Here is a 14,408-nt window from a genome sequence, read left to right as displayed (position 1 = left end):
GAGCCAATTTGTATAGCAAAACAGCATCTACCACAGAGCAAAGGGAAGAATAATTAGCATATTCAAACACTCAGAACTTCCCAACATCCCACGGTTTAGGCAAAGGACAATGAAAAGTAATTGCTCTCACATAATACTGGCTTTCACTTGGACAGGACCTACTTACAGCAGGATTTATTCAACTGAGTAATTCCCTTTGAATCTGAAAGAGTACACAATTAATTTGAAAATATTGGCTAAATTTTGCATAATGGAAAACACAGGAATCCAAACAAGGAACTTCTTAATGAGATTATTTCTGAGTCAGTTCTTATAAACCAATGTGGTTCTAATGTCATGAATATATCAAATTTTATTGTAACTCACAGGTATCTAATACAGTCCACATTTCAAGACAACATTTAGCAATCTGCACCCATATAACACAGAACACTTTGTGCCAGATTTCTTCATATAATGCATGCTTAGGTCTCTTTGCAATTGTTTCTAAAAACACTGATAATGTTATGCAAACATAACCTACAATGTTTCCCATTGTCTGAATATAGAATTCTTTAATTTTCTACATAATCCTCTCAGTTAATCGACTCAGAACGGAATTATCCAGAGGTGGCTGATTTTGCAGATTTCACGTGTGAGAATTCATTCAGATATGTAATGGAAAATCTGCCCTACAGCTACGTGTGCTTAGCGCAGATCCAACACCCCGTGGATAACCTTTCTACAGTGACCTGTTCATATTTTTCATACTCCAATTCCATAGTTCTCTGCTGCAGGAAACAAAACAAAATCTTGTTATTGCTAGCTTGATGGCGCTGATTTGAAAAATGTAGGTACATTTCAGATACGACATAACTGTCTCTTAACTATTTTGTGGCTACTCAGCCACCACACTCCAACCAAGAGTGTTTGCAGATCCAAACTGGGACCCAATTAAATTTCTGAGTGACATAATTTTCAGAGGCCTGCTAATAATACTATGCCCATGACACGGAATCCAACAATACAAAACAAAAGCCGAAACTTAGGATGTGTTTAATCTCACCTAACTTAAGATGTCCATACTTTAGGTGGATATAGCTGAGCTCATGGCCATAGCTGAAACCAGGATTCTTTACAGACCACAGAAAAGATTCACTGCCTCTACTGACTACAGAAAAGGGACAATGCTACAGATTCAGAAAAAGATACGTGAAGTCCAACTAAACAAAAGAGTAAGGACCAGCCACAGATTTTATCCTCAGCACACAGAAAAAACTGTACATACAGAATTTGTTAACAGAGGTTACAGAACTACTCTTTTCGGACATATAATTTTACAAAATTAAATAAAATATAAAAAAATCTATATATCATAGTTATTCTGCACCCTGCTTTTATATTCAAGCATAAAACCATCTATAGGAAAAATGCCCTTCTGTAACCTCTGGTCTGTGACAAAACAGAATCACCAGAGTGTTTTACTCCAAAGCACCATAAACATTACCTCAAAAACCTGAAGTACAATATTGCACTTTTCATCCTACCTTAGTTTTACTTACATATTTTTGTACGAACAAACTGAACACTGTTTTGGAAGAACTTGATGCAGTGACACAAAAGTAATTTAAAATGGAGCACATTCAACTTAAAGAAATGGGGGTTCCAATAATGCACTGTCTGAAAGTGGAACTGTATCTTTAGGACACCCTCTGATTTCCACTCTTTCAAAGGTCTTGGTGGTTGAGCTTGTCAAATAGTCACAACACTGTACTGGAAATGTGAACAAAATATCAATTTTCCCAAATGAAATGCTACAAACTTAGGCCAATGTAAACATGATAATCAGAATTATCCCTCTATAAGTTTGACCCCAGGGTGTGGTGCTGCACAGCTGAGGAGCTGAGCTAACAAGTGTTGAAAAAAAGGAAAATGCTGCTTTATGGCATCATGTAAATTGGCACAAAAAATTGCTCACACCGACACCCCAATCTTTACAAATAACAGCCAAAATGTGGAAGCCATATAAAGTCCCACTGGTATGAAAGCAGGAAAAAAGCAACAAACAGTTCTGTCAGGGAGTTCTGTATTATATATTTCCAGTATTGATATAAATTTCTAGATTTCACCTGCTCAGGCCCAGAAAAGGTAAATTAACCAAAACCAATGTGAACTCGATTACTTTCTACTTGCATATTAAAAAAGCACCTTCTGCCATTTCCATGTTCAGTGGCATCACAAGACTGTGAGTCCAAAAGACTCTTTTGTTGTATTCAACTTACCTTTGGATCAACTAGAGAGTTACTCTAGACTGACAGTAAGGTAACCAAAACCAGAGTTTACCATTAAGAAAGCAAATGTAGATTTTCTCGTGATTGTATTAAGTCTTGCCAATATATTTATGTGAGCAAAGCTGTCTTTCAGACTTCCAATTTATACTGGCAAAAGCATTCCGCATTGGCACAAGATGCTTCAGTTGGACAGACTGCATTTCTATGGAGAAATTGAGAGAGCTTTCTAGCCTAGCTGTGTTATTTGAGAGTGTGGCATGTTCAATATGCTCAATTCATCTATACATGAAAGTAAAATGGGGCAGCAGTGCTCTGGGCACATTCATTTATGAACTGCAGAGCAGAAACCTCAGTAGAATACTCCTATTAATTTCAAGAATTTCTGTTTTGCAAATCCTAACAAAAAATTGAATCCAAATTTTAAGAGTTTTAAAATAGCAGTCTTGGGAGTATTTTCATGCATGTCTGGATTTTAAGGTTCATGTTTTCACAGCTTCTTTCTCCACTTAGAGTGCCTATGTCCTTTTAAGGCAATAAGAACCTGAGATTTATCTACAGTAACATATATGCAAGAACACTGGTCCTTGAGAGAAATACCAAAACACAACAAAATTATGAGGTGTAACCAACTTGCCACATAACCAGGTTAAATTGAAGAAGGATCTTTCATTCCCCATGGAGCCAAATCCTTCCACAGCACTTCAGTCTTCTGCAGAAGATCTCCCACATTCAGGTGTGTTCACAACCCAGGAGGAGAGTGTTTGAAATACTGTCTGATACATAAAGCAGCTCTGCTAGCAACTTTCAAACCCATGTAAAACTGTTCACAACAACATATGAAATAAATGGCAGACACCACTAGTCCACACATTAATAGAAAGTAGCTTCACTATTTGCTGAGAACACTGTTAATATGATTTTGGTAAGCCTTGAGCATGTCTGTGAAATTCTTTGGGGAGGTTGGGTCAAGGAACATACCTCCAGTCTCCAGCAGGCTCTGGGCTAAACAAGATGGGCCAAGGAGCTTCCCTGAAAGGTGCCTGAAGATGTAGCAGCTGAGTGGACTTCCATATGAATCAGAAATAGCAAACCTGCTGCAAAAAACAAGCAGAAGAAACACACAGGCATCACAAACATAGCCAAGCCTGGGTTTGTTTTGGCAGCTTGTTGGCTAGGTGCAGGCTCAGATTCTTGAAAAAGGGAACAGCCCCCTGTTGTCCCTGGGACAGAGCCCTTGTTTATTTTAAAATAAATTATGGCATGCAGTAAATATCTGGCTCCTGCTAGCAAAATTATCTCTCAAAATCCTAAATACTGATCGTCTCTTGGGCCAAGAAGAATGTGATCTGTTTATTTATTACTTGTTTACCTTATTCTGGTAACTAGAAACATTGGGTCAAGATCTCATGCTGCCAGACAGTATTCATACTTACTTTTCTCTTATGGACTGAAAACCCTTACCCAACTCCACACTAAATCCTACCTATGATGCACAATATTATTGATGCAGCCCAGCCATGGGTCTTTTTTTCTAAGAGACAGGAGAATGCAGCCCCAAAACATACTCCTGACTGGACAGAAAACATCTTTTCAAAATCGATGTATTTTGAAAGTTGATAATTTGCTAAAGACTCAACTATTTTAAAAGTATGAATGGAAGTACATTTTTGTTTGGTTTGGTTTGAGTATGACCAGTTTTGCATGATAAATGGACCACTAGGTTGTGTGCCTGAATAGGAATTTCTGTGGCATTTCCTACCTCTACTGTGGCAGTTGTGCAAAGAGCTCATGATAAAAACTTTCAAAATAAACTATGCCAAGATGTATAGAAAGCAGAAAAATAAAAATATTAATTCTATGTCAAAACACTGCCACTGAGTTCCAATACATGAAACCACCTGCAAATTAGAGGACAGTTTCTTGTTTCTAGAAACAGACCACAGTAAGTGGCATGAAGTTCTGAAAAATAGGGGACAGACCCTTGAGCCCTGGAAGAAGGGTAGGAGAGGGAAGAAATGTACAAAAGAGTCAAGTTCAGCATTTAATTTTAATGCTCAATAATGAAGAATACAAGTAGCTTCACTCAATTATGCCATCTCCTGATATGGAGACGATAATCCCACACTACTGAGAAAGAAAATAAAGGGGGGATTTGAAGAGCTTCAAACATTTTATACTTTTATTTCCACACCACAATCCATGCTTCTGTCAAAATCACCTAGATATATAATAATAACATAGTAATATAATCATAAGTATTATATAACAATACAACCAATTAGAAATCAGATGTAATTCTTTGTAACCACCAGTGAAGCATCTATTAGGATTAACTCACCTACTAAAAAAACCCAGCAGTAACTCTGAATACCATTGAGTGCAGGAGCCTTAGCTCTGCATACACAGCTGTAGCAGTTTTTCTGGATGTTATATATGTACACATGCTGAACATAAAAATTACTCTTCAACATACTGCTTTCAGCAAAAGTAAATTCTAAAGTGCAAAGCCATTTTAAATGAGAAAAAGTATCAAAATGGTTTCAAGTACATTAAAGTCTTCTGTTTTTTTCTGAGCAGAGTCAGTGTGAGAGAACAGAACCTAATCAGTGAGCAGTGAGAGCAAGGGCCTATCCGAAGGAACAAAACAAAGCTCACACTTAACATTTACTTTCTTGGAAAACTTAAATAAAGCCACATATTTACATTTCCATATTTATTTCACATTTAAGTCACAATGTAACCCATTTATTTCATAAAGGCCAGAAAAAAATAAAAAGAGAAGCAATTGCAACAGAACATGTTTTTTAAGGGTGTGGGATCACATTTTATTAACAATATGAAATGTAATAAATTCCTTTTGGAGATGTTACATGTCAGCAGTGAAAGACTTGTAAAACACCACAAGCATTAGAACTTAAGCATATGTTAGTCTAACAAAATTTGCAAGGTATTTCCATATTGCCTATAATCTTCTACAGTTATTAACATACTATTAATTCATTCAGGAGAGTCCTTTCAGTTAGTAAGACTAGTTCTTAGGAGCCATGATTTCTACGGGCTATATCTCTCTGCTTCATTGGCTTTACAGCTCTGGTCCAGGAAAAGAGTTATGACCCTATTCTAGTTTTTACTCCAGGCATGTTTCCTCCTTCCTACTCCTTTAGGTAGAAGGCAAAATGGGCAGAGAAGGGGGATCTGATTCCTCTAACAACAGAAAACTCCCAGAAACAATAGAATCACCTACTGGCCAAGACTGAGAACTTGATTTAGACCCATTACCTTATGAAGGGTGGGTTTAGGCGGTTTTTAAAAATTTAATTAAATTTCATAAATCATTAAATGTCATTTAAAATCTTTAATATTCAATATAATTTATAAACTTCAAGAGAAACCCAATAAAACATTTTCCTCAGGTATAAATAACAAGTTATTACAGTATATTTGTTGTCATTCAAATTGTAACACACCGCTTTTCCATTTATGTTTGTTCAGAGCGTCTACTCTCTCACAAGTTTCTATGAAGACCTCTGCTTTGTTCTTTTTAAAAAAAAATATTAGTCTTTTCCCTGAAGCCAATCCTGAATAGCCAGCCCTCTATTCAGGGAAAGATTAGGTTAGCTTTTTCTTTGTTTTCTGACAGGAAAAAAAAAGGATAAATCTTATGCCTGGACTGTTTCTCTTTAAAAAACAAACAAACAACAACAACAAACAAAAACCAATACACAAAATCCTCCAAACCTTGAGTACTGTTTTTGTATAGTGTGATATTTTATTCTTTATTTTGTTCCTGGCATCAAGCTTTATTTGTTGGCACAAAGAAATCTTGTACCTCCAAGCTTGTAACTCAGAGGCAGGGAATGAATTTATAAGCTTTAAAAAAACTTGATCATGGTTTGTTCCCATAACTGTGCAGAAGAGTGTTTTCAAAGCTACACATCACTGATGTACCTTTGTTTAGTAACTCTTCACAAATACTAATCCCCAAAAAATGACATTGCTCATGGAAGATGTTAAGACAAATTAAAAAATTGCAAATAAGCATAATTAAATGAGTGACTCTGTCCTATAATAATAACAACTTAATTTCCTTCTAAGCTAATAAAATAAATGAGCCTTAATGGCTCAAATACCAAAATCAGTTTTGTGTACTGGAAGTCAAAGGAAAAGAAAGGTGTGGCTTAGCTACTAAACACCATCAATACTGACTTGTTCATTTTGGCACTACTCTGCTGAGATTTTGTATTCATCAACTCGACAACTGACACTATAGAAAATTTTAGATATACCTTTCATTTCTTCCCATCATGCAATTTATTTATTTCCCCCACTATCAGATTTTTTTCCTTCTCTTTTCTTCTTGGCCTCACTGCAGAACACTTTCGGATATATTAAAAATACAGCTGCATAGCTGCATTTTGCTGGAGGGGCAAAATAACCAGTGTCCTAAGATTTCATGGCCTAAATAAACAGGAACAGAGTAGTAAGGACAGTAATTTGAACAGAAATACAAGCACAGCATGCTCCTCATACTACACACACACACACACTGATGTTTCATCTACTTAACCCACAGGCCATTCTATAGGTAATAACGTGCTACCTCAAGAGGCTAGGGTTTCATTACATTTTTAAGAACTAGCAGGTGCGCCCCTATGGCTTGCCAAAATGCGTTGTGATGAACTGCAAAACTAATCCGCGCACTCGCCGCTCACCCCGGGTCGCACTGCACCTGGCCAGCGAAGTGGCAGCAGCGCAGTTTGTGGCCAGCAATTTGTGGCCGGCCATCCTTGTCCCACTGTCGCAGACCTCAAAGTGCTCAAGCAAGTGGCTAATCTGCACAGCACTAGTGGGGGAAAAAACAAATAATTATGACCTTGAACGTGTATAGGTTACCTAAAAGTGCAAAAGTAAGCTCCTACTCCTTATACACTTATGGCAGTTCAGTAGAGACTTGCGAGAAGGCCAGGATAGTTGTGCTTAGACATGGATTAAGGTCGGACAAGTTGTCAAATGTCGGGGGGACCTTTTTCATGGTGCTCCTTGAAGGTTCTTCAGTCTTTGCAGCGGCTCGAAGGAGCCCCCAGTGCCACCCTCCTTCCCTCGGCTCTCCTGCAGCCAGGCCTTGCCCTTGAAGGGCTGCTCCTGGTGAGCTGCTGCCCGACACCTCCCCGCACACGTGTGCCAGGAAACCCCACAAACGCCAAAGGTTCATGTCGAAAAAGGAAATAGAGGAGTCCTGCAACTTAATTCGTATAAAGGCAGGGAGTCCACTGGGGCACACGCCCGCAGGGCTTTCTCTCTCTCAAGTGTGACACCAAAGGGGCGGATCGGTCCCTGTCACAGGACACTGCTAAATACGGCGTTCGGAGCCAGGCCGCGCTGCCTGTCAACAAGCTTTGCTAACCCAGCGCAGTGCCTGGAGTGACAAATTTCCTAGCCCGGTGCCAGGAGAGCCCGGGGTGCCTCAGCAGAGGAGCGGGGGGCGGAGACAGGGCGACAGCAGGCCCGGAACCGGCAGGGCTGGCCCGCAGGAGGAGGAGGAGAGCGCTGGGCATGGCGGCGCCCGCAGCGCTGCAGCGGAGCGTGGTGTCCCCCGCGGGCAGGCACACCGCCTCCCTCATCTTCCTGCACGGCTCAGGTGCCTGCTTTCCCTCCCTTCTCTCCCGCTGCCCCTGGGGACGGGGCGCTCCCGGGAGCGGGTGAAGCGGGCGAAGCGGGCAGGGTCGGCCCCTCGGTGCTGCGGGAGGGGGGCGGCGGGGCGGGGTGGCCGCGGCGGCCGCCAGGACTGGGAAGGGCTTTGAGGTGACCCTGTCCGCGCGGCTCTGCTCTCCTCGGGCCCGCAGGGTCGAGGCGGTGGGCGGCAAAGCTGTCTGCTGGTGCCCGGAGTTCCGTGAGCACAGACGCGTTCCGGGAGATCACGGAGCGTGCTCAGCGGGAAGGGGCACATCAGGATCATCACAGGCCAACTGATGGCCCTGCACAGGACACCCCGAGAGTCACACCCTGTGCCTCAGAGCACTGTCCAAAGGGTTCTTGGACTCTGTCGGGCTGCCTGCTGCTGTGACCACTGCCCTGGGGAGCGGGTTCCAGTGCCCAGCCACCCTCTGGGTGAAGAACATTTTCCTGATACCCGACATTACACTTCGTACCGTTTCCTCGAGTTCTGTTACTCCCTAAATTGCCCTTCTCAGAGAGTAGCCGCATTCGGAGAATGACTTTCGCAGTTTAAGCGTTTCTCGCTGGTTTAGAATCGGCGTGGGGCACCGTTTAAAAGCCAGTGTTCATTTATCAACAGTAATTGTTCAGAAGGGCCCTGTCCATGTCCAGACGGGCTTCATGGCCATGCTCTGCAGAGGGGAGTTACCTACACCAGTGACTGGTCTGAGAGCAGGAGGGGAACATGTGTTTTGTTGGGTTTAATTCCGTAAAAGTTGTTTCTAGTGAGCTAAATAACAACAAGGTACACATGACGTGGGAAAAAAAAGAAAATAAGAAAACCAGCAATCTTAGGTTTACTAGATCAAGGCCTTGAGAATCGATACTACTGAGCTGGCCATGTACATATGGTAACATGCTCAACACTTTCCCTGTCTTTTGCTTACTTTTGCTTTTAGCTGGTGCTTCTGTTTAGTTTAACAAAGATCTATGTCCTTACTAAATTAGTTTCTTTTTTATAATCTAGTTTAATTTTGTTTTTTAAAAATTCTGTGAGTAAAAGAATGAAAGTGAAAGAGTTTATGTGTCCAGCTCTCTTGTTAATGCTAATGCTTTAATGCTTGAGAAAATAATTTTCTGTAATGTTGGAGGAGTAAGGGAAGATTATGGTTAGAGGTTGATTCCACATGTGGTTAAAGTACTCTACAATTTTCTTTTTTTTTAATATATATTATTTTGTTCATAATGTTTGTAATGGGGTGGTTTTATTTGGTTTCTATCAGTTCCAGAATAGAATTTAAAACAGAAGTCATCACAGGGCTGTTGCTGTGGGCTGGCCTGTAAACCCGAGTTGTAAACCTTTGTACAGCACTTGTGATGGAAAGTGGTGGTCAAATTGCGTGAATCCATTTTGTACATAATGCTTGCTCTAGACAAACTATAACAAGTGCAGAATGCAAATGCAAAATGGTATTGAAAAGTATTAGAACAACCCTGGTATACTATACATCAGATTTAGGTAGAGGTTCCATTTGTAGCTTGGCAGGGAAGGCAACTGGACATAGCAAGTATGTAATAGCTTTTTAGGCTGAGGATTACAACTTTGCAAGTTGTAACAAGCACAGAATCATAGGCTGGAAAAGACCTTTTAGAACATCAAGTCCAACCATTAACCAAACACTGCCCAGTCCACCACTAAACCATGTCCTTAAGTGCCACATTTACACATCTTTTAAATACCCCCAGGGATGGTGACTCAGTGACTTTCCTGGGCAGCCTGTTCCAGTGCTTGAAAGCCCTTTTGGTGAATAAGTTTTTCCTAATGTCCAGTCTACATGTTACATGTTAAATTTAAACTTTGCATAGAAAGAAAACTTGGAAATACAGCCTATATTTGAAAGGAAAGAAAGTATTGTTTTACTTAAGGAGGGAGAAGAAGATAATAGAGCTGCCATCAGTCTTTTTCACTTTGTAAACTGTCTCAAAGCAGAATCACCCATCATTTGCTTTTTTTTGTAGTGTTCAGAACATATAATGCTAAAATTTCAAAAGATCCTGAAAGACTAGCATTTCAGGAGATTTGTTGGCTTTTGTTTGATGTCACATTCTCCTCTTCTCCTCTGTCTCCTCCAAGTTCTGTTCCTAAAATCAAAATACATTATCTGAGCATACAAGTGCTCACATTTGAGTAGCATTTGGACCATGACAGTTCTTGACACAGAAGGTCATAGTTAAATTTTCTCTTTTCTCATGGACAAAGTGTATTCAATAACAATAGAGGTTTTTGAAGATCTCTGTGACGTTTAAGAGGTGGGAATAAATAATAGAATAATGATTTATCCTACATCATTAAGGAATTTGTAAAGATCTAAGTCCCAATTCTGTAATCATTTAGATAGTTGGTTGAGTTACCTCAGGGTTCATTCTGTGTAAGTATTTGCAAGGCCTAGACCTTGGCTTTCTAACTGAAAAAAAAAACCAAAACAAAAGCAGTGTATAAAGGGGAAAAAAGTGTTAGTTCAAGCCTCCTTAAGATACGTTGTTCATAAGTGAGGTGACAAGAGCCTTGAGGAAACCCTTGTGTGTCGAGAGTGTCCGAGAAGAATCAGAGGTGCTTTTGGGCATCAGATCACAGTACTTGCATAAGCAAAGTGCTTGTGGGGGTGTTTTGGGAAGCATCTAGTTAAGGAAGTAACTTTGATTTTACTGTTTAACTTAGCACACGGTAAGATTTGTGTCAGTTTTGCAGCCCTGTTTTTTATTTGTCACGTGGAGTATTTAGGTCAGAGAACAGTTAGTTCTAGTTATGGTAATTGTGCTTAACAGGAAGAAAATTGCTGGGTTTGAATCCTTCTTGCCTTCTGTTTTAATTTTGAAGATACATTAATTATGTTTGTAAATAAAAACCATCTGAATTTTGTTAGAATGCTTAAGAGCAGATTTTCTCCTTTGGGGAATTATAATAATTTTAACAATGCATTGGTATATTCATGTGGCATTGTTCAGATGAGCCCATGTAATGTCCAATAAGCCTGGCTAAGGACAGTGGTATTTTTTTTTTTCTTTTGGTTTGGCCATTTTATTGAAAAGAATGGGGCAAGTTCTAAAGTCAAACCAAAAAACTTGAGCTAAAAAAATAGAGAATTTTAGCATTTTTGGTTGATAATATGTGGGAACCTCAACTTCAAGCAAGACTGAAGTCCTATGGCATGAGTGGCAGTAGTGAAATTCCAATTTGCTGAGCTGCCACTCAATTTTTTAGGTTGAACATCCTTGCTACTGTAAAATATATTCCTTGATGGACCGATTTGCTTAAGCTTGAAGTGTTGTATACACTAGTGCCTGCTCTTGGGAGGGGTGGCAGTGAAATTATGGCTGAAGATATAGTGCAGTGGTGCAAAGACAAGCTGTAGACACTGTCTGGTGTATATATGTATATTTATTTAAAAGGAGCAAATGCTATCTACAGAAGAATTCATCCTGTTTGTGGTACTTCAGTCTACAGGGGTTTTGGCCATAGGCTGTGTTGGTGAGACTGGGAAAAAAAACAGATTGGGAGTGGATCTCAACTAGTTTTCAAACAGAACTGTGTGGTTAAAGTTTCTTTAAGAGTCTCCTAGGTATTTTAGTTGAACCTATCTCTTTACAAATTGTCTTTTCCCATAAAACCTATGTGCAATGTTAGCATAATTAAATGTGAAGATCTTTTTTACTGGGTTCTGAAGTGGGTTACATAAAATTCTCTAGTAAAAGTAATTAACTTTTCTAAGGGGAGCAACAGTTATTTTACCTCACTTTTTAAGATGTTCATCAAGATTTTTGTTTACCACTTAAGCGCAAATATGGTCAACTGTAAGTAAGAGAGTAAGACGTTGTATCTGCTTGGGAGATGCTTAAGTCATTAAATGTAGTAAAGTATTGATTAAACTTATGTTGTGGCATCTCTTAAGTAGTCTTTTTCTAGGAAGTTTTGAATCCATTGGAAAGGGAACTGAAGTTGTTCTAGAAAGTCCTGTTTTAGCATTTTAGTGTATTAACTTCATAATTTGAAATTAAGTCAATCTGAAGTATATTTGATATTCTATCATTTTCTTGCTAAAGGCACTGAACAATTCTTGTACTCTTCTGTGTGATACAGGTGATACTGGCCAAGGAGCAAGAGCATGGATAAAACAAATTTTGAATCAAGACATGGCATTCCAACATATAAAAGTAATTTACCCAACAGCTCCTGCCAGGTACCATTTAATATATTGTAACTGTAGGATTAAGTTCCTCTGTTGCAGTGCTATAAATAATAGCAGTTCTGGATATTAGTACAAATTGTCTTAACAATTCTTTCTTCTTTCTCATGTATATGCTTTCTGACAAAACTGAAACTCCATCATGCATTGTTGTCCAGGAACTGTGATTTTAAGTGGTTAAGACTCTAAAGGATTCCCCGAAGTCACAGCCTCTATTTGAAATTTGGGTATTGTCCTCATAGTAGCTTTCCATTTCCTTCATATAAGTAGAAGATGATCCTGCAATGTGTGTAGTAGTGGCATTAGAGAGTCATGATCCAGATCACAATCTTACCTATAATAACTCCCACATATTAACTATTAAAATATTGTTTTGTATTTAATGCCAGGTTTCAGTACTGAAGGTGGTCAGTCTTTTTGGCAAGTAGGATGTCAAAGATCCTCAGCTCCTGGAGAAAGGACTGGGAATTTGAAAATGCACATAACTTCTTGTTTGAATCCTGGCCCAACTATTTCAAAGAGAATTGAGTTCAACATTTGCTGTGAGCTCAAGTCTTATTATTAAATGACACTGTGTATTCAGTGGTAGATGGATATATAGATAAAATTTTTTTCCTGCAGGAATTTTAAAATTTATATGGTCAAACCTAGAGGGTAAAAGTTGGATACCTACCCCCATAGCTATCCAAAGGTAATATTAAATACGGAATATATAATTAATTACATATATTATGTATGTAACATATATTAAATATATAATACTAAATTTTATAATTGTTTAATTTTTCTTAATACAATTTTTTTAAGGTGTTTGTGGCTCTAAATTAGGAAAATGTTTCCTTGAAAGGTAACGGGGTTGAGTTTCTTTCTGAATTTGTGTATAAGTGTGGATGAATGCTGAATGGAAAAGGAAATTGTTACATAGGCTTTTGAGGTACAGAGGTTTCAAAGTCAGGAGAAGTTCTTGGAGGGTATAAACAAGTATAATAGCAGATTTTGTCTGGCACTTGCTATTACATGAAAAAAAAAACCCTTTTCCTTGACCATGTATTTTTTATGGTCTACTTGGGCAGGAAAAGCAACTGAGAGATTGCAGTGAATGTACTCGCTGTGTTACAGAAAAATCAAGCCCATGAGTGGAGGCTTTTGAAGCACTGTGTTCTGGGTTAGCAGGGAGTGAATCCCAATTTCAGCCTGATGACAGGCTGAAGTGATGCTAGAGTTATCAGTGGCACATCACACACACTGAGTGGCTCCACTGCTTCCCTCCCAGCACAGCAGGTACTGGGGAAATGCAGGAGGAGCTGCTCCCCTGGAAAATTATTTTTTTCCCTTCTGCTATATGCAGCCAGAGCACCTCAGACCACATCTGGTGGGCCAGTGCTTGACTTTTCCATCCCACTGCACTTCTGAGGTCCAGTCCTTTTCTTATTTATTCTGGTTTCTTTGGGTAACTACAGAGCTAAATGATGTATGAATGATTAACCAGCAACATCTCCTGACTCAAATGAAGGAATTTGTTTTTGTCTTATGACTTCGAATTTCAGTACTTTGCTAAACAGATGGGAAGATTCTGTTGTTATTAAAAAATGTGAATAAACAGTTTATTTCACTCTCTTCTTTTTTAAGTTGAGGTTATTCTTGTTCTTTTCTAGAGCAGGTAGAGTCATGCATGAGCTGATTAAATGGCTTTTAGCAAAACAGAAAAGTTGTATATTCAAATATAAAATACCCACACTGTCTTTAACTGGCAAAGCACTCTTGTGTATAGCCCTTTGTTGCTGATGAACAGCCCTAGCTGACACAGTAAAATAAAACAGATGCTCCTAAAGCAGCTTGCCACTGTTTGCAGCAGGGCTGAAGTTTGTGATGGTACATGTCATTGGTTGAAACCAAAATAACGAAACATTTACGGACCTATTTCATATTGTTTTGGTATTCAAGAACAAACCACATTATGCTTTTTTGAAACAGTTTTGTAACAGTTGTCTTCCTTTCTTTCACAGAAAGTAAAAGCAAGGCCTAGACCTTCCCAACTTGAATGGCTGACATTAAAGTAATTAAACTTGAGTACATATCTTGGTTTTATTTGTGTGTATATTTATATGTGTATATATTTTGATAAGAATTCAAAATGTTTCTGGTAGCAGGGGTGGAATTCAGCATCCTTGTTAATGAGACCTATAGCTGGGTGGTTATGGACATACAGATCTGCTGAGAAGATTCTGAAACCAGGTTC

General features: G+C 39.1%; 1 protein-coding gene across 1 annotated transcript in view; it reads left to right on the top strand.

Annotated features, from left to right (window-relative positions):
• The first annotated feature begins 7,701 nt into the window (after positions 1-7,701).
• The window catches only part of LYPLAL1 (lysophospholipase like 1), a 30,114-nt gene continuing 23,407 nt past the window's right edge, over positions 7,702-14,408 (top strand). Inside the window, exons 1-2 of the mRNA XM_036380946.2 lie at positions 7,702-7,908; positions 12,064-12,163. Coding sequence (XP_036236839.1) covers positions 7,824-7,908; positions 12,064-12,163 — 185 coding nt within the window. The 5' untranslated portion in view covers positions 7,702-7,823. The remainder of the gene's footprint in view (positions 7,909-12,063; positions 12,164-14,408) is intronic.

The sequence above is a fragment of the Molothrus ater genome, chromosome 3 (assembly GCF_012460135.2).
Source record: "Molothrus ater isolate BHLD 08-10-18 breed brown headed cowbird chromosome 3, BPBGC_Mater_1.1, whole genome shotgun sequence".
Taxonomy (NCBI): domain Eukaryota; kingdom Metazoa; phylum Chordata; class Aves; order Passeriformes; family Icteridae; genus Molothrus; species Molothrus ater.
This window is presented reverse-complemented; position numbering and strand designations above follow the sequence as displayed.